This window comes from Annulohypoxylon maeteangense (genome assembly GCF_022496945.1).
Source record: "Annulohypoxylon maeteangense strain CBS 123835 unplaced genomic scaffold GGS22scaffold_28, whole genome shotgun sequence".
NCBI classification, from domain to species: domain Eukaryota; kingdom Fungi; phylum Ascomycota; class Sordariomycetes; order Xylariales; family Hypoxylaceae; genus Annulohypoxylon; species Annulohypoxylon maeteangense.
Genome location: NW_025953275.1, coordinates 91,933 through 110,832, shown reverse-complemented (window position 1 = coordinate 110,832; position 18,900 = coordinate 91,933). Strand labels below are relative to the sequence as shown.

Below are 18,900 nucleotides of genomic sequence, written 5' to 3'. Positions count from 1 at the left end.
CCAGTTAACTAAGCTCTATTTTAATATAAAATTTATATAAGATTCCCTAATAAAACATTTACAAGAGTAAAGTTTTTATTACCCCTCCCTAGTAGAAACCTAACGTATTCAAACCCACAAAAAATCCCGCACTATAGTAGGGCCCTGACTAATAGTCTAAACTTTTGGCCCGAACCTTCGTATCACCATCCCGAAACTACATATTGGAGTAGAGTTAGAAAAAAAAAGGATTTGATTAACTTGCGTTGGAGTAGGTAGTGAAGTCTCATAAACCAGCGAATAAACATCTATGATGTTTTCTCTTTACATACCTACTGTAGGTACAAGCCGAAATCATTGCCGTCGGTTAGAACGAAGAACCACGGACCGATTTAGAATTTTAGAATCCGAAGTTGCCCAATCGACCGCTATCCCGCACGCTTCGACATTCGACACGAGGCTCTGATAAGGAGCTGAATTGGGGTTGGTAATCATGTCTTATGCGTTCCAGCACGGCGGATACGCCAAGACCATCCCCCTTTTTACGGCACTTGCGGCACTCAACCAGTAGGTAAGCAACCAAGTAACAGTGAGACAATTCTGAATATCTTCTACATACCTAGCTACATACCTAGAAGGCCGGTAGGTACCATACCTACCTAGGTAGTCATTCGCGTGGTAGGTATGCTTCGACATAGGGGCTTCTGGTGAAACCGCTCCAGTGCTGTTTCGCAGCCTCTGATCCTCAAATAACTTACAATCATTGCTCATTTGGTATACTTACCCAGTACTTTACCATAGTACTTCTCCATATTTCCAGATTAAGTATATGTGGTTGGTTCGTCATCATTTTATCTCTTGCGTGCCGCACCCGTGTGGCACAGGTTCGCACCACGCATGTGGTTAGAACTGTAAATCTACGACTTGGCTAGGTACTTGGCTGTGTGGTCGGGCATGTGACTAGAAGGAGGGGCACGGAATAGTTACATTATCACGGATGTTTGCGGATGAAAATCTTGGAAGCGGCAAAAGGCGTGGAGAGAACCTCTGCATAGAATGTTTCTAAAATATTATAATATTATAATATTATTGGTGTCGGTATGCTAATGTAGGTATGTTGGGGTATAAGTATAGGTAGGTAAGGTAACATTCATGAATAACCAATCTAAGTCGTTTCCCCGAGAATGACTACGTGGGCACACGGGATAATTAGCTCACGAAACACTCGAAATGGTGGCGCGTGGCTTGGTTACGTACAATTAATGATATCGGGGGTTCGCAGGTTGTCGGATCTTATCGTTGGAGTAGCCTTTGTCGTGTTATTATGGCGTGATCTGGTTTGAGGCTCTGGTACTTACCTGTGGAAATCATCCTCAGCTTTCTGGATATCCGCTTTAAGATCGTGCTGCCAGATCCAATGCAGTCTTTCATTCGCGTTGTCTTTGATCGCCTCCATATTATCCCCGATCTTCGGATGTTGCCATGTGTAGATAAGTCCCGCCTCGAAGCTTGTGTAGACGACCTTCTGGGCTCGTGGTCGTCGGATCGCGTCATACACTTGGAAGGCGGTTTCGAGTTCATCCGGCGTTTTAATGAGGGTAAGGAGGTGAGAAAGCACAGCCGCATCTTCTAGTCCTTGACCAGCACCAGCTGCCTGATGAGAGCTGCTTGCATGCGCGACATCACCTAGCAAGCAGATCCGCCCCTTATAATACCTAGATGTTTTTGGATGATGCCATGTTGGCCATCTAAGAGGTCCGCAATAATCTAAGAGCTTGAGCAGTTTAGGATCGAACCCTTTCAGGTCTTCAATCATCTCTTCCTTCGTGCAAGATATGGCACGATCTCCTTGAGTCCAAGGCTTGTCATACGTCACGAAGAATACAAGGTTCATGTCTTGTCCACGGGATATTGGATAAGCAGCTAGGGCTTTCCCTTTAGCCATGAAAAACTTAGCATCCCCAGCATGGGTTCCGAGTATCTCCTTTGCTTTTGACATTGGGACGATGCCGCGGTAGATATACATGCCCATGAAAGCTGGCTGGACTTCTTCTGGCTCCGTCTCGCCCAAGACAGCTTGGCGTGTAAGTCCCTTCACACCATCACAGCCTATGACCGCGTCAACCGTCTGAGATGTGCCATCCTCGAACTTGATATGGACTTTCTTTGCCACCTGTTCGAAAGATATCGCGCGCTTTTTGAACTTAACAGATCCTTCGGGGATGAAGCTCTTCATGATCTCTAATAAATCCTTGCGGTGAGCACTGCTTCGTGTGAAATAAGGGGCGCCAACAAGACCGCGAGTCCATCCCCGCTTTTGACCAAATCCCTCTTCAGCATATAACGCGTCGAAGATGCTGTGCTCGAATTCCGACTTCTCGTTTTGCGTCTTGACTTCGTCATACTTTTCCCGGAATACATTATCGACCAGGTCCATAGCATTCAAAGCGTTGGGACCTAAACCAATGCCGGCTCCGACGGCAGAGAATTGTTCAGCCGCATCGTAAACTGTCACAGGTATATTACGCTTGATAAGGCCGATAGCGAGGGCCAAACCGCCGATACCAGCACCGATAATGGCTAATTTAGGATGATCCTGAATAGACGATTCCATTCTCTTGGCACTCTGATGGTCTCCTCCTAGTCGTATGTCGTGAAATATTTGATGGGATCTTGGGATTTCGTGAAAATGATGCCCAGTAACACCTTAGATGATGCTATAACTCCTATTCGTATGTCTATCTAAGTAGGTAACACATGCAAATGCTAAAAGAGCCAATAGGGTAGTTCGTTCGTGCCGCAGTCTTCAAGTTTAATGAGTTCTAAAAAGTTGCTTGAGATTTCCAAGTGTCGTTGCTCGTCCTATAAAAGGGGTTGTTCGTTGCGGTAAGACTTCTAGAGGCTCGATTTTGCCTAGAGAATATCTTTCCCGACTTGATCAGTCGGACGAGATACCGAAAAGCAACATAGGGTAGCCGTCGGCATCATGCCATTGAAGGGAAAGACAGTCCGAAAGTGCAACCGAAGCCGAATCGCACAGCGACTCAGTGGCACATTCGCAATTTACAGGATAACCCGGCAAACGGGAATGCGCTGTATTAGTGCGTTCGGCCGCGCAAAGGCACTTGTTCGCTGTCACTAACGGGAGCCAGGTTCCGATGGGGTGGCCCCGTAAGACACGAGACTCACGACTCAATTGGAGATTATAGACGTGTATAACAATCGAAAGAAGAGCTGTGGAATCGACCGAATTCGAAGCAAACACGACCATGTTATACGTATGCCGGCCAATGAGTGCGACATTGGTGGTGCTCTGGACGAGCCGCAACTACCACACATCTCTCCATTGTGGCTTGAGTTTCAACGCAGGTAATTCAAGTTCCGTCGTAGCCCATGTTGTAGGGGGGGTAGTATGAGTAATGTGATGATTAGACCAATGACTTGAGAACGCACCCGGTTCTCCATTCCAGACGAACGGTGATATATACCCTGAATGAAGGATCGAGCCCAATCGGTATATATCATGATGCCGCAGATATAGGGATTTCGTGGGGGTTGCCTTGCAGGGCTTCTTGCGGGGAACCCAGAACGACGGCTACCAGGTACTGAGACATGCCAGGTGAGTGAGACATGCGGCTTTTCTTTCTGTTTGGCCTAGCAGTGAAAACAGCGCTAAGCCTAAGCTCAGCAGCATCATAGTGCAGATACCTACTTCGTACAAACGATCATGTCATCTACATAGTACATCGTCGCGAAGTAGTATTTTATACGTTTGACTTAATATTACCAAGGACTCGGCCAAGTATTGGTACACTGAGGAGTAATCCTTCGGTGCCGGATTTAGTCGAAACGATGTGGGTAGAAATAGAAGGTGGATATGGAAAGGATGCTGCTACAGCGTATGGTAGGAACTTATTTCTGCTATTTTCGACAGGCAACCTACCTACCTAGGTACCTATCTACTAGGTAGGTAGGTATGCGGATTTATTAATGGAATATGGGTACTAGGTATTCAGATCGTCATACATACAGGCTGACAGGCGCATATTCTGAAGCTGCTTTAAATTCTCATGAAGAAGACTAACTGAACTGGTATTAGGGCTTCATAATTGATGAGGAACGAACTCGGGACTGGATAGGAAAGTTGCCTTTTTAGTCGTTGGGATATGCCGTCGGCTACAGCCCGTGCAGGGGACTATCGAACTGGTTCCAGTGTTTTCTGGCGCACGGCTCATCCCCAGGTAGCAGTGCCAGCAGTGCTCGCTCCTCTGTAAACCTGGGCAGTCTGTGGGTTATCCGCCCACACGGCTCCTGGGCTCGGTCTGTCAATATTGCTCAAATCACTCCGGCAGTCCGATCACGACATTAATTGCTCCTCTTTCAATATGATAAGGAATTTATACTACTTCCGCTCCGGCGACTTGCTTCATATCCGTAAGCTTCTTTGTAACATACGTTGACGACACTTCTGATATTATACACCTATCGTTGAGCCAGTGGTAAGCAGAAGGGAGAAAGACCATCACACCGCCAATCATCGATCACTACTAGCAAGACCTAGTCACTAAGAAGGATCCAATACCTTCTTATTCTTATTATTTTTTTGTGAACCGAGGAGAAATCCTTTCCCAGGAACATCGTTGCGAGAACTCCCTAAATGGGATCCTTAGGATTTATATACATACCTACATATTGTCGATATTGAAGATTATTAGATACTCCCTAGTCCCCCGCTCGCCCAGCCCCATCGGATTCGACACTCCCGCATCTACAGGTATGTTGAACCGTGGTCCTTGGGTTACTTTTCTCTTTTTTTTTTGTGACAGGTCACTATTTGCGCCACTTTGGTTATGCTCGTTGGCCACCAGGACTTACCAGGACTGACTAATCTCCTTGATTGCAGAGGACTTTGCGGTTTTCGGAAGTAAGAAGCCTTCGGAGACAGTAACTGCGGTTTCAGACACAGTTTGGCGCCGGCTGTTCTCGTACATAGACGCCGCCCACGCATGCTTTTTTCGCTTGCCTCGTTCCGAGGCTGGTCTGAACTCTGATGGAAATATCCATATTCACCGACAGATCGAGCTGAGCTCGGGAGATTCCACCACGCCGGTCTCATTTCGAGTGGACAGTGGACAGTAGAGTGGACAGTATCGGTTAGGTCACCGAACTCGCGGAACTGCCGCACCGTCGTCGCGCCTCATCGCACCCACCTGGCCCGCTTGCTTCCGACGCTATCATAGTCCGTCGCTTCTTAGGAAAGCCCTTACCGAAATCCCTGCACCTGACTGAGATCATTACCAATGTCTCACATCGACTCTGGCTCTTCTCCGGACGCGACCGGCTCTGGTCAAGGCACCTCGCCGCCTGCGCCGACTCCAGAAAACAAGTCAGCAGTGCATCGTAAGCCTGCCAAACGAGAACGTGTCGCTCTGGCTTGCCAAAGGTAAGACAAGCTCGCTCGCACCTACACATGCCACGGGTCTTCCCAACTAAAGAATCAATTACTAATATCTTCAAGATGTAAAACAAGAAAGCAAAAGGTATGTTAGTCATCAAGTCCGTTCCATGGCGCTGGTACACATGTCATGTTGCACATTGTGAATAAGCCTCATCTAACATGTCCGCGTCACAGTGCGATGGTCAACGGCCAGCCTGCGGGTCATGTGCTCGCCTATCATTGAAATGCGGTAGGTAATTTCCATTGGCTTAATAAACCTAAGTTTCTACCTACCTACCTACCTACCTACCTAGTAGGTAAATATACTAAACACAATTTTATCATTAGTTTATATCGTCCCTCTCGTACCCGCAGCTGGGGAAAAGAAAATTTATATCAAAGCGCTCGAGCATCGCATTGCCGAGCTAGAAGCATACCTCTCTGCACTAGGCCATCCTAATATCGGTACTAGCCAGCTAGGTCGTTTAGGGCAATCAACATCTTCGCAGAATGTAGCGATGCTACCGGTTGGCCATTCGGGTCAGGGGCAGGTACCTACGTTAATACCCGAACAGACCCAACGGAATGACGAAGAGGAAACCAATGATGTTTTACTCGCTGTTAGGGACCTATCGCTTTCAGCTTCCGGTCACTATGTCGGAGCCTCTTCGAATATTTCCATAGGACGGGTACTGAGTTCCTTCGTAACCAGCCAGAAGGCATCAATGCCGGGTATCCATGAAGATCAGTCCGCTCAGGGAGAGGATGATCCGGCACCAAAATCCATCTACACGTCAAATGCCGGTGACATGATTGGAGTTCCATTTCTGAGTCCCCAGGTTGCCGGGAGGCTTTTACATGGCTACTTTCGGCACATCTGCACAAGGTACCCCATGTTGCACTCAACTGAAGTGGTGAGGCTTCACAATAACCGGGACCACCTCACAGACGAATACGAGCAGACTATATTACATTTGGTATACGCAGTGAGTGGTAGGTGGCTGGAATCTGCAGGCGAAATGGGGCATTTCTTTAGTGACCAGCATTACGAATTTGCTTTTGAAGAGATGGAATCTATGCTCCGTCTGCGGGACGGTCGAACGGTGAATTACTTACTACTTATGGCCTTGTATTGCACAAGAGCCCCTAAGGACCCCGGGGCCTGGACCTACGTGGGAGCTGCTATGAGATTATGTATAGAATTAGGGTTACATCGTCGACCCCGGAGACAACAACCCGGCGTCGAAGGCGAGATGGATAAGCGACGATTTTGGACGGCATATTTCCTCGACCGCGATATTTCCATCGCCGTGGGGCGTCCCCCTAGCATATCAGATCACGATATCGATGCAGAGCTGCCTCTTGATATCAACGAGGATACACTAGACAGCGAGGTCATTCGCCAAGCCGCAATGCGTGCCAACGATATCCCGGTCTGTCCTTCTAGCACGTTAACATCTTTCATCCACCGGACCCGGCTCAAGCGAATAGAGTCGGAGATCCAACATAACGTTTACAGAGTCGATCGACCAAACGACGTCTCGGATGCCACTATAGGCGAATTCCTCAACAGACTCAATGCCTGGAGGGACGCCATACCTTTTGAGACGACCCACTACGTTCACAAACAGGAGAACCCCTTCGAGGGCGCGGAGTTGTACACACTTCATTATTACCGATGTGTTCGCTTCTTATTATACCCGCAGCTAGCTAAGATCCCGGTAAACATGCACTATTTAAAACTTACCGCCGATGCCTGCATAGGCATCATCACAGATTATCGAAAGTTGCACCAAACTTTCCCGATTGGGTTCTCAGCGTTGTCTATACAATCCGTCTTTTTGGCAGGTAAGTAATCCTCGCTAATATATCACTTGCTGTTCAACCTACCTAGGTAAGTACACTTACTAACATGAGATAGGCCTCACTCTGATATACTGCGCATGGCTAGCTCCTATGAATTTCATCAACGTCGAGGTTCCGCTGACAGATTGTCAAATTCTTCTGTATATCGTTACGGAACGTTACCCGTCGGCCAGGAAGTATCGTGACGTGTTCGAGCGTATTAAATCGTCCATAATGGGAATTATCGCACAGGGAAAGCATGAGCCTCGAAACCCAGTGCAGATAGATCCGAATGTCCAAAAGGGATTTGCGAGCTTCGAAGGACAGTGGGCTCCAGGCATGGGCGCCGACTTCTCTTATATGGTCAACGCGATGACAGGGAATATGACTGTACCTCAATTCGACATGACCATGGATCCATCAACGACAGGGTTGGTTGGCGGACACCCCGACCAATCTACATCGAACCTTGACCAATATCAAGCGGTTTGGTCCGGGATGCAGCATCCGATGCCTCATGAATTAGGTGATGTGAATAATCTTGGTGTAATGTACCAATGATCACATTTCCCGGCTGCTAAAAATAATCAATGTCGATATCTACCGGTTGAGGGCGCGGGATATACCACTATGTAATGGTGCTAGGGACTATAGGTACCTGGAGTGTGTTATAAAGATTTGGTTTCGAGGCAAGGTCCGTCCTAGAATGACGATGACCTACCTCCTACCTACCTGGCAGGTAGGCATGCAATAAAACATCAAAATAGACGTCGAATCTACCCCGGTCTCCATCTCGGTGATTTTCTTTTTTTAGTAATTTCCCACGGCATATATCTCCGCCAAATTACCTAGGTACCTACCTGCCCCTGCTCCCTCGAAAGTCTTTATGAAGTCAACTTAGCCCCACCAAACCCCATATCAAGGCCTCGTTTCTGTCGATTCTGACATACGTAGGGGCATTATCTCCGGCTTGAGGCTTGACACGTCATTAATCCCTAGGTACAAAACGAGTAACCGTGCCGAGCCGCAGATGCAGCCGCTTCACTATCGGATAGATACTCCCGACAAATGCCACGCTAAAGTAACGCCGATCGATGAATAGTTTATCAACTTTGTTCTCTTTTCCTCGTTACCTGCATCATAAAACTGCCGCCTTCGTAGTCTCTAGCTTGTAAACTATCGTCGATCCCCTTCTAGGATGTCTGCTCTTGAAGATACATCAACATAACCTGATGGAGGACGAGCGGGCAGAACTAGGCGTTCCGTGGCGTCGGTTTGTCTCAAGAATGGTTGGCGAGGCGCTTAGCGATCCAGCTGCCAGCGGATGCGGGAGTTCCAGTCAGCACAGCGACGCGGGTAGATAAGGGTTTGCTGAAATGTCCGAGTTAATGCGACCGTTGAAGCTATATCAGTCAAACGCCAACCTCACCAATTTCTATGGTTACCTAGGTACCTTAAGCTGCTAGTATTCGTCCTTACTAGCACGTTGTCATCATCTTGCTTTTTGATCACACACTCTAATAAGGATCGTCGATAACGCCGTCTGGTCAGAAGGGTCGTACCACATCGGGGAGCTGTCACTCGAGCTCTTCAAGGTACCTATCAGCCTCTCAGGAATTATAGCAGAACGGCATGTCTAGGTAGATACCTAGGTAGTAGGTACCTAATTGGATGATAACAGGCTATCAACGGAGTACCGAGGGTTGGGCTTCTGCCTCCTCGAATATTTGAATAGACATTGAATGAGGCTTTCGGAGTTATTCAATCATTAGGTAGATAGAAGTGAGTTGCAATGCTACCTAGTATGGTAATTGATGAAGTACCTACCAAAGTAGATAGGTACCTAATACCGAACGACGCAAGAAGCGCCATCATAGCTTAAAAAAACAGGCCAAGTACCTAGATTGCATTGTAACACCCACACTCCCTTACATAAGACATACATGAAGTTCGTGAAACGAGGATCCGAGGTAAATATTTCAAATTTATGCTATTGGATGGACGGCCATAAGCAGCGAATACCTTGCTGGGCATGTAAGGAGAAACTTTCGACATTATTCCAATGTGCCATGTAGGTAGGTAGTAACCTCATATAACCACTACTTCCCAGCATCTTTCAACTTGTTTTCGTACTCTCCTGGCGGAAGCGGACCATAGTCACCTGCGGCTTCGACCTTACCCTCATAGCCAACGGCTTTAGCGAAGTCCGCTAGAAAACCCCATCTTACTTTCTTGACCCAGCCTTTCTTCATGAAGTCATTCGCGGGTTTAGGGAAGAAATCCGCCACACCTAGCAGGTAATGCTCGTGGGCCGGGACGACGAGGATGTTGTCGTACGCGTCAACTTCTTGGAGCTTCTTGATGCTTTCAATTGCCTCTGCCACATCTTCGTGTACAGTCGGCTGCCCATTAGGAGAGCTGCTAGAAGGGACATAGAATGGCTGTTCTTTACCGTCGCGCAGGATCTTCTCAAATATTTCTCCCGGGCACGGCGTTGGGGCCACCGGGTTGAAAGGGTGAGGCGTGATATGATTTGGTAGTGGATGGAATGGGTGCGGTCTGAGCTCACCCCCGTGATGAATGATATCGCCTCCCATCAAGATGAAGCTATCCGGATTACTAGTCACGCGCGCTAAGCCGCATATATGGCCGATGCAATGCCCCGGTGAATCAAGGAAGTAAAACGATCCGTCCCCGAAGTAGTCGAGAGCCGGAAATTTTCCAATCTTGATCGGGGAATTCTCGAATTCCAATTCCTGAACCTCTCGACCCGCGTAGTCGGCCTCGAGGAGGAATCTAGACTTTGGGTTCGCCGGGTATCCCGGGAATACTCCAGTCTTAACTCCAGGCCCCACGATCAACTTCGTATGGGGTTCGAAGGTCGTCGGGTCTCCCGTATGATCTAGATGCGCATGCGACCATACCACGGCCTCGAGACTCTTTGTATCGATGCCATTATCGTCTAAAATTTCTCGGATGTGCCTAGGCACGATGATATTGACGTTGGCGTTCTTGAATTCCTCCACCAGGACAGGTGGCCAATTCCAAATGTCCTTCCTAAGACCGAGATCAAAGACAATGGTCCGGTTCTGAACTGGATGCTTGACTAGGAAGGAGTAAATTGGCGCTCCTAAATAATCATGCCCGGGGATCGCTGGCGAAATAAACCGTCCGGGATGAAGCCCACGAATGGTCTGCTCTGTGTTTATGATGGAGACATCGACGATGGAGGTTGAAGTGGGGATGTTTAGATCAGGAGCTTTCGCCATGGTTGCTATTATTTGTCTACCTACTAATAGACAATGATCTTTCAATATTTGCACAAGTCTAGATTGGTATGTCAGTTTTACTTCACCCCCTCTCAAGCGTGTTTATATTGCGCAGCTCTAACCTAGGTAGCTTAGTAATATATAAATGCCCAGATACTCAGTAATAGGTAATTGTCAGCACGGTCGGTATAAGTCAGATACCGTCGGATCCTCTTCGTGCGCTTTTCGGTCTTTATTACCTCATGCGTTCCCTAGTCCCGACCAGGGGGTAATAGTGACGAGTCCTGCAGAAACCATAGGTTAAACCATATCACACTCCCCGGATTGGTATGTAAATGATGTTAATGCAGGTTGGATGAGACAATACTGGCTTACCGGCGTTAAGGTCAATAGGCATATCATGCTATATACCGAGGTATACTAGGTACCTAAATAATTAATTGGATGGCACAACTTCTTTCATTGAGTCGATTAGAACCATAATGCCACTCTCTTCCTTTGGGTAGGTACCTAGATAGTCACTCAGGTGAGAATCTAACTGGTGAGATCCACTCTAGCTAAACCTATCCTAATCCTGCAATATCCTCAAACTCCCAAAGTCGCATACGTCGCAGAAGTTGCCCATCACGAATCGAAAACCAAGTACTGGCGTGTAGTACATATCATCTTACCACCTTTTAATAAAATTGGTTTAGGAGAACTAAACACTATACGCATCTGGGAGACTGGTCTGTATCTAGGTAGGTACCTAGATATGTACCTCGTTTCTAATTTGTCTCTGATGTATCATCTGATGCCTTTGGTCCATGACAGAGTTAAATCTTGTCAACATGCTCAACACTAGTTAACTTCCCTTTTCCTGGGACACGCATTTCAATATCTTTTAAAGCTTCCTCGACGATCGTTGTTTTAAAAGTTTTAAAGTTGTTCACGGAAACGCGGTTTGCAAAGAGCTCGTCAATCTCCTCCAGTGTTCTTCCTTTGGTCTCCGGAACGCATAGAAAGAAGAACACCAAGCAACATAGATTCGAACCAGCCCATATGTATGCATATTTAGCTCCCTGTTGAACTCTGTTAGCTCAATTATTCTGGAATATGGTGCGAAGAAATATCAGACCCCTGATTGATTACATACCCAATTGAGATCTCCTGGATTGATGAAGTATGGCGAGCAAAATCCCGTAAGCCATGCGAGAAAGTACCCCAGACTGATAGCTGATCCCACGGACCACGATCTCAATCTTGTGCTGACCAATTCCGTTGCGGTTGGATACGTGGCATCGCCAACGAACGCATTGTAGGAAAATTGGTAGAGGGCAGTAAAGGCAATGACACAATTGCGAGCCGAGACTGTACCAGATGCAACAGTTGCCGAAACTGCCATTCCGAGCATTGCAAAACCTTGGGTAACAGCGCCCGTCATTAAGACAGTTCTCCTACCCATGACATGGCGCATCAGATACATCCCGCAGTTGACGCCAATGAAGCCTAAACAGGTGTTCATAACCGAAAACTTAAAGGCGTCATCGACGGATAGTCCTGCGACGATCATAAAATAGGTCGAGTAGCTGATGATAAACCACGAACCAGCTCCAGTCTGGGTGGCAATGACACCGTAACACAAAAGTGTACGTCTCAATTCAGTCCCTATATTCACTTCGTAAGCGCGCTGCCCACATTTAAAGGGAGAAGTGAATCGTTACCTACCTTTGAACATATCTAGTGGCCCAATTGTATTAGCTGTGTGCTTCTCCTCTTCGATACCCTTAACCATTTCGATCCATTCGATCTCAAAGCCTTCGGGAGATAATGAGCCCCCTCTTAAACTTTTCAACGATCGCCTTGCCGCCTCACTTTGCCCCTTATATAGCAAATAACGAGGCGACTCAGGGACGAAAAAGAGTCCGACAGCAAGAAATGTTGGGACAATGAAAAGAGTTCCGAGTGGAATCTGGTATGAAGCCTTATCTAGTCGATTTTTGGTAGCGTTGGTTACCGCAGCCCCTATGATGCTTCCAATATTGACCCACTCCGAGAATAGAGCTACCATAACGGCACGAAGGTGAGCTGGCGCTGCCTCGGCAGTCTACTCTCTGTTAATACATGGATTTCAACCCGACGCATCTTATACTCCTGAGGTCGCAGATTATTGGCACGGAGAATAAAGGGGAGTTTATACGTCACATACTGTGAAAAATTAGCTAATTAGGTATCTACCTAGTTCCCTACTAAGGGGAAACCCAGAGAGAATTTAAATAATGGCATGGAGCTTTCATGAGAGGGAATTATACACACCATAAATATTCGAGAAAGTTACTAGAAAGCCATTCGCCAACCCAAGGATAAGTCGACCTACATAGACAGCGGCTTTGTCTGTGGTAGAAATTTGTATGATACACGCAACCGCGTTCAAAACACATGCAAGCCACAGAGCATCCTTTCGACCAAAGAAGTGGGCAAACGCGCCAGCAATGAGCGAGGATAGGAAAGCGCCCAATGTTAAGAGTGATCCAATTAGTCGTTGGAAAGTTCCCTGCGTGCCTGTCTTGGTTATTACCCATAAATGAGGGCAGATGATCGAAGTAGGATAAACTTGCCTCTATCGCATAGCCACTTGGCTGGCTAGGGTCTTTATATCCGAACACTTCTAGAAACCCTGGCATCGCCTGTAAGGACCCTATCGCTGCCGAGTCAAGCCCATACTGCATATTTGCTATCGCAACGATAGCACATATGAGCAAGCATTTTCTATTCGCCCAGAGCGAAGTTTCGGGTATCTTCGTGGCGGCCTCCATGTTTAGTGTGACTTATCCCAAACCAAGACATAAGATAGAAATAGGATCTCAGACGGAGAAATACCTAGCATGACCACTATTTTATTAGATAGCAAAGGGCACGGCATATTGAATATTTAAAGACAGTGTTACCCCAACTTTTCATGATATACCCCTGTGTGGAGTTATATGAACTTACCGCGTAGAGACGACACGATCTTCGCATTTTACCTGTTATTGACAAGGCGTTTCCAGATCGGTCCTCCCCGCACTTCGGTACTTATTATCCAGGTTATCACGACCATTCTGGACCGACGATTGTTGTAGCTGACCATACGTCCTGCCAATAGGACCCGGGGTATTAAGAGGCTTCATTGATGAGATGGTCAATAGCTCCAACTAGACAGTTATGCCCCACAGGATGGCAGGCTATCAATTGGAAACACCTCCAAACTTCGCCGAGGTAGGTAAACGAGAGGACGGGGGTGAGCTGACGGATAACATCGAGTTGGTTCGATAACGAGGTTAGACTGATGGAAAAGTACATACTAAGAGGGTTTCACGTCTTTAGTAATTGGTGAAATGTTGACTAAAAAGGAGAAGTTTAGACGTTTTGTACGAAGTACAGACGTTACGTACGTACTCGATGTATTGGCGCAAGATTACAGTAAAACTCCGGAGAATGACCGTTCCAAATGCGGACCGTTTACTTACAGTTTGGCTACTCCACTTCTGATGTCGACACCTGGCAATTGACACGGACACGGTTTGAGAAACAACGAAGCTCCAAAAAAAAGAAAAGTAAAAAGAATAAAAAAAAATCTCCGTGTCAAAAACTTACCAGCAATCAGAAAATTCCATCCTGTATTCTCGTAATACAACACATCATCATTGATGCATTGAAGGTCCTACTACGGCTAGTCGTGCCCTCTCGGCATATAACCTCTGGTTGATTGTTATAAATATTTAATATTCATTATCTCTAACCAATATTTTGGCCGACCGTCATTACTTTTCTCTCCAAGTCCGGAGTCCAAACTCCGATTTACATATTCGTATGTGACGATGAGGTTTTCAATTCTCTCGGTCAGCCTCCTGGCCGTCCTGACACCGCTGACTTCGGCGTGGACAAAAGAAGGCATGTGTTGATGATCTCTCCAACACACTTCCACAATCATTTACTCTACCATCTATTTTGCCATATATATTAACCGTAGCTACCCTCTAGACCGCGAGATCTTCCGCCTCCGCGACGAGATTTCCCAATATGAGGGCCCTGAGGTGACTTTCTACGACTTCCTCGGCGTTACCTCTCGTGCGACCCAAGATGAGATCAACAAGGCATACCGGAAGAAATCACGATCTCTACACCCCGACAAGGTCAAACAGCAGCTCACCGCCGAGCGCGCCCGACAAGCCAGCAAGTCTGGTAAAGGAGGAGCCAAAGGAAAGAAGCCTGGCGTGAAAGTAACGAAGCCCCCCACCCCGTCCGAAATCAAAGCCGCAGTCAAGCTAGCCGGTGACCGGCAGGCACGCCTCTCTATCATCGCCAACATCCTGCGAGGCAGCGGTCGTGCCCGGTATGACCACTTCATCGCGAACGGGTTCCCCACGTGGAAGGGAACGGAGTACTACTACAGCCGGTACCGGCCTGGTCTCGGCACCGTGCTCTTCGGTGTGCTACTTGTTGGTGGCGGCGGCTTCCACTACCTCGCCTTGTACATGAGCTGGAAGCGACAGCGCGAGTTCATCGAGCGGTATATCAAGTTCGCACGACAGGCTGCTTGGGGTGATAATTTGGGAATTCCGGGCGTGGACGCTGCACCGGTCGCCACACCAACTCCTCCACCTCCTGTCGATGATGAGCAAGGACCCCCAATGGCGATGAATCGTAAGCAACGACGCATGCAGGAACGGGAGACCCGCAAAGAATCCGCCAAGGAAGGCAGACGTCAACCCCGTGGTAGAACCCGCCCTGGACAGCAAGCTAGCGGAAGTGCGACACCCGTGCCGCAGAATTCAGGATCCGGACCGAGTGGTGCGAAGAAGCGTGTCGTGGCTGAGAACGGCAAAATCTTAGTTGTGGACTCGCTTGGTGATGTGTACCTCGAGCAGGCAGACGCCGATGGAAATGTGGAGGAATTCCTTCTTGACGTGAGTCCGCACTATCCTTTACCCTAACCATCTCAAACAAATCAAGACCATGTCAAGTCACTAACAAGCAATGATCTACAGCTCAACGAATTTCCCAAGCCTACGATCCGTGATACCGCACTCTTCAAGCTTCCTCAGTGGGCCTACGCCGCGACTATCGGCAAGGTACTCTCCCCTAAATCTGCCGACAATCTAGACGAACAGACAGACTCGGACCTAGAGCTAGAAGTTCACGAAACCGAAGCCCCTATCGACGACGATTCGTCATCCTCTTCCCCAGCCCAACGAACGCCGTCCACCGACTCCGCCGAGGACTTCGAGCTGCTGGAGAAAAGTGTCGAAGATCTCCCTAGCAGCAAGCCAAAAACGTCGGGGAGCCAGGCGCAGCAGCAGAAGATCAAGAAGAGGAACAAGAAGAGGTAGGACCTCAACATCTTGGTCCAAGGGGAAAGGGGTAAAATAGACGAGGTAGGGGAGTCTTGGGTGTTTTTGACTCCTTGGTAGGTTTAGGAACGTAGCGTGACGTCTCCTCTCTCACCAATGGGGGCTCTGTGGTTTTGTAGTTAGCTGATTAGAAATATAACGAATTCGTTTAACTTTGCTGTTGTGTGTTATCTATTGATGCTTGTGTAAGATAACTAACTACTAGGTACTCTTATGGTATTAGCAGTCTATAGACTCCACTGGAAAGGATAGGCACATAGTACGTATAAGGAGTGACCATCTTGTAAATTGTGATTTTGTAAAAGTACCCGGGCAATTATCTACCTAAGGCATTTAACAGGGTAGGTATAATTTCCATCACTCGGTCATAACTTCAGAACATATGTAGTCAATAGGTAGGTAGGTACCTATAAAATAGCATTCATTGCGGTTCTTTTGTTCTATTATGTTAAATAGATAATGCCCGTGAAATATTTTGATAGTATACCTAGGTACGTACGTATAATGTAATTGAAAAGGAGTGAAGGGAGATAGATTTTGTTTGCCGTCGTTGATGGGGGTAAGGGAATAAAGTCGTGGATGGGTATTCTACGGGTTGGGATTCTGGAGGGGTAATGGATATACATACCTCCTCAAATAGGGTGTTATGATCTCCGAGTGACTGGAAGTTAGAAGGGTTAGCCATACACTGAGTCGTGAGAGGGGATGGGGGAAGAGATATAAAAGCTATGAAGGGAGAAATCCTCAACTCCGTCCCATGATGACATGAATTGATGTATGTGCAGTCCAATCTGAATACACTCCCAACCCACCAAAGCCTCTTCTCCAACCCGTGATATGTCCTCTCTCGTGTCATTCATTCCCAGTAGCCCTTCAGGAGTTAACTATCTACGTAGAGTAAACTACGCTAGCCTGCTGTTCTGATTTACCAAGAGATATATGTACAAGTTAAGTTATAGTTCCATACTGTCCATCTGTTGAAATGCCCCGTATTGGTTCTCCATAGCTTGTTGCTGTCTCATCCAGTCGCTATCATACACAGGATCCGTCGCAGGGCGGTAGGTAGGTCCACCAACAGCGGTGCCAAAATGGCTATATACGTCTTTGGGTATCGTCATAGCCTCCTGATACTGTTGCCTAGCGGATTCTTCGTATTCTCGCCGAGCCAAAGCTTCGTAGCCAGACATCATGTAGGGCTCAACATCAGTCATAGCCACCCATCTTCCGTCTCCTGTTTGAACCGGTGTCAGGGGTGTGCCGTCCATTGACATGATCGAGTTCTTTTGCTCCTCTTCCGCCACTCTACGCTCATAGCGGAGTTGGGCTAAGAATTCTTCTTGCTCAACTGTCGTATTAGACCAAGCAGCAGCTGGATTGTCCTGGGCATTTGAAGGGGGGCAAATTTGCCATAATTGAATAAGGCGAAGTTTCTGGGAGTCTTCGGCAGTCTTAAAGAGTTCGAGCTGCGATGCGGACAGACCTGTATGGTTAATACCATGTTTATTCAAAATAGACTCGGCTGACGGCTCTTGTGTTTGTGGGGGCTCTGAAGATGGACGCTGGTGCTCAACTGGAGGCTCATCTTGGTGAACGAGATGGGCGGAATGGTGGTAGTGTTGAGAGATGGAATATGTTATCTCCGGCTCTAATTGTTGGGGTCTCGGTGTCTCTTGAGCTTGGACTGGTTGGGGATGTAGTGTTAGGTTCCGAGAGAACATCGCAGCGAGCTCATCGCTGGTTTGTACATCTGGCTGAGCATACGTCATTTTCTAAAATAAACCCGTGTTAGAAACGTCTGGAGACTGGGGAACAAAAAGATATTCACCGCGAGAAAGTGATGCGCCGACTGCTTCCCTTGCACTGCAACGAGCTGATATAAGATGTCGCAAGATGAGAGGGTTTTGGTTTATGTACGAAATATGAACAGACAAAAATGATCTGACTGCTGTAAAACGAATACTGCAAGAACTCTGTCTTATATTGACTATGCTAAGTACGTGAATTGTGCTAGAATTCTGGTTATAGGTTATGACTTGGAAAGGAGAATCCAAGGAAGCACAGCGATGAAGAGGACAATATGTCCTTTTTATTTCTTTGGAACTTGCGACTCGAAATTCAGTCAATGCAAGATACTAGGTAGACAGATAAGCGGTCAATGTCAGTGACTTTGAACCCTGAAAGGAGTCCAGGTGTTGTTAGAAGAGCGGGGGAGGCGATCGAGGGTCCTGGAGAAAGGGATGAATGGTGAATGGGGAATGGGGAATGGGGATGGGGATGGGGAAACAATATCTACCAGGTTGGAAAAGAAGCAGCTAAAGTCCTAAAATAAGAAAGTTCGTTAGGAGATGCGAGACGTCTGCCTGAAGAAGTACGAAATGACATTGGGAGTTCCAAGTCACTTGGAGTAAAGAACCTTGGATTGTACATAGAAGGAATGACTGAGGTTGATGATGAAAGCGCATCCAAAGACCCGCCGGAAGATGACGGAGATTCGACGCACGAATCAGGGACGATGGAGGGGAGAGGGGTAATGTCTGAGATTCCATGAATGCTGAAATGGCGAGCTCTAGCGCCAAAACGAGGGGCAGTTTTAGTGGGTTAAGGCAGGTTAAGGTCGGGACCATTGGCGCCCAAAGCAACCCAAGACTCCACTAAGGTCTAATAAACTCATTCGTGGCAGCTGCGTGCTATTGCGTGGCATCGACAACCCTGGAATACGTACCTGCGTCCTTATTATTTTACCCATTTTTGGCCTTCAACACATCAATTCCTTTATACAGATCATATCCAAGCTAATGCATGCCACCGCTCTATCATCAGACCAAGATCCCTTAATGCTTAGTGGGATGACTATCATCTACCTAGGCATCGACATAAACATTTACGTGTCGAAAAAGAAACCTACTCCTACCTAATTACTTCGTATACCAATAGATTCCAGCGAAGCCGAGAAATCCCGCATTCAAGCACGATTGACCCGAAGTTCATCTACGTTGAT

General features: G+C 47.3%; 6 protein-coding genes across 6 annotated transcripts; 2 read left to right on the top strand and 4 right to left on the bottom strand.

The window, feature by feature from the left end:
- Positions 1-1,070: 1,070 nt before the first annotated feature.
- Positions 1,071-2,779, bottom strand: GGS22DRAFT_86402 (mannitol 1-phosphate dehydrogenase). Its single transcript, XM_047968292.1, has 2 exons — positions 1,237-2,779; positions 1,071-1,167 (listed from the first exon to the last, which is right to left on the bottom strand). Exon 1 carries the CDS (start codon positions 2,591-2,593, stop codon positions 1,334-1,336), a length of 1,260 nt encoding a protein of 419 aa, XP_047814152.1. The 5' UTR covers positions 2,594-2,779; the 3' UTR covers positions 1,071-1,167; positions 1,237-1,333.
- A 2,500-nt stretch (positions 2,780-5,279) lies between these two features.
- GGS22DRAFT_193376 (fungal-specific transcription factor domain-containing protein) lies at positions 5,280-7,822 on the top strand (the record flags this gene model as incomplete). Its single annotated transcript, XM_047965376.1, has 5 exons — positions 5,280-5,422; positions 5,498-5,519; positions 5,612-5,666; positions 5,765-7,264; positions 7,338-7,822. 5 exons carry the CDS (start codon positions 5,280-5,282, stop codon positions 7,820-7,822), a joined length of 2,205 nt encoding a protein of 734 aa, XP_047814151.1.
- A 1,225-nt stretch (positions 7,823-9,047) lies between these two features.
- Positions 9,048-10,987, bottom strand: GGS22DRAFT_175332 (beta-lactamase-like protein). The gene is made up of 2 exons (XM_047963244.1): positions 10,666-10,987; positions 9,048-10,596 (listed from the first exon to the last, which is right to left on the bottom strand). The coding sequence occupies exon 2, from the start codon at positions 10,528-10,530 to the stop codon at positions 9,361-9,363; it is 1,170 nt and encodes a 389-aa protein (XP_047814150.1). The 5' UTR covers positions 10,531-10,596; positions 10,666-10,987; the 3' UTR covers positions 9,048-9,360.
- GGS22DRAFT_175328 (general substrate transporter) lies at positions 10,967-13,867 on the bottom strand. Its single transcript, XM_047963243.1, has 5 exons — positions 13,128-13,867; positions 12,827-13,063; positions 12,238-12,616; positions 11,666-12,177; positions 10,967-11,591 (listed from the first exon to the last, which is right to left on the bottom strand). The coding sequence occupies exons 1-5, from the start codon at positions 13,323-13,325 to the stop codon at positions 11,346-11,348; spliced, it is 1,572 nt and encodes a 523-aa protein (XP_047814149.1). The 5' UTR covers positions 13,326-13,867; the 3' UTR covers positions 10,967-11,345.
- A 216-nt stretch (positions 13,868-14,083) lies between these two features.
- GGS22DRAFT_175327 (uncharacterized protein) lies at positions 14,084-16,054 on the top strand. The gene is made up of 3 exons (XM_047963242.1): positions 14,084-14,442; positions 14,533-15,458; positions 15,540-16,054. Exons 1-3 carry the CDS (start codon positions 14,370-14,372, stop codon positions 15,879-15,881), a joined length of 1,341 nt encoding a protein of 446 aa, XP_047814148.1. The 5' UTR covers positions 14,084-14,369; the 3' UTR covers positions 15,882-16,054.
- A 155-nt stretch (positions 16,055-16,209) lies between these two features.
- GGS22DRAFT_175324 (uncharacterized protein) lies at positions 16,210-18,413 on the bottom strand. Its single transcript, XM_047963241.1, has one exon. It carries the CDS (start codon positions 17,666-17,668, stop codon positions 16,856-16,858), a length of 813 nt encoding a protein of 270 aa, XP_047814147.1. The 5' UTR covers positions 17,669-18,413; the 3' UTR covers positions 16,210-16,855.
- Between the last annotated feature and the right edge of the window lie 487 nt (positions 18,414-18,900).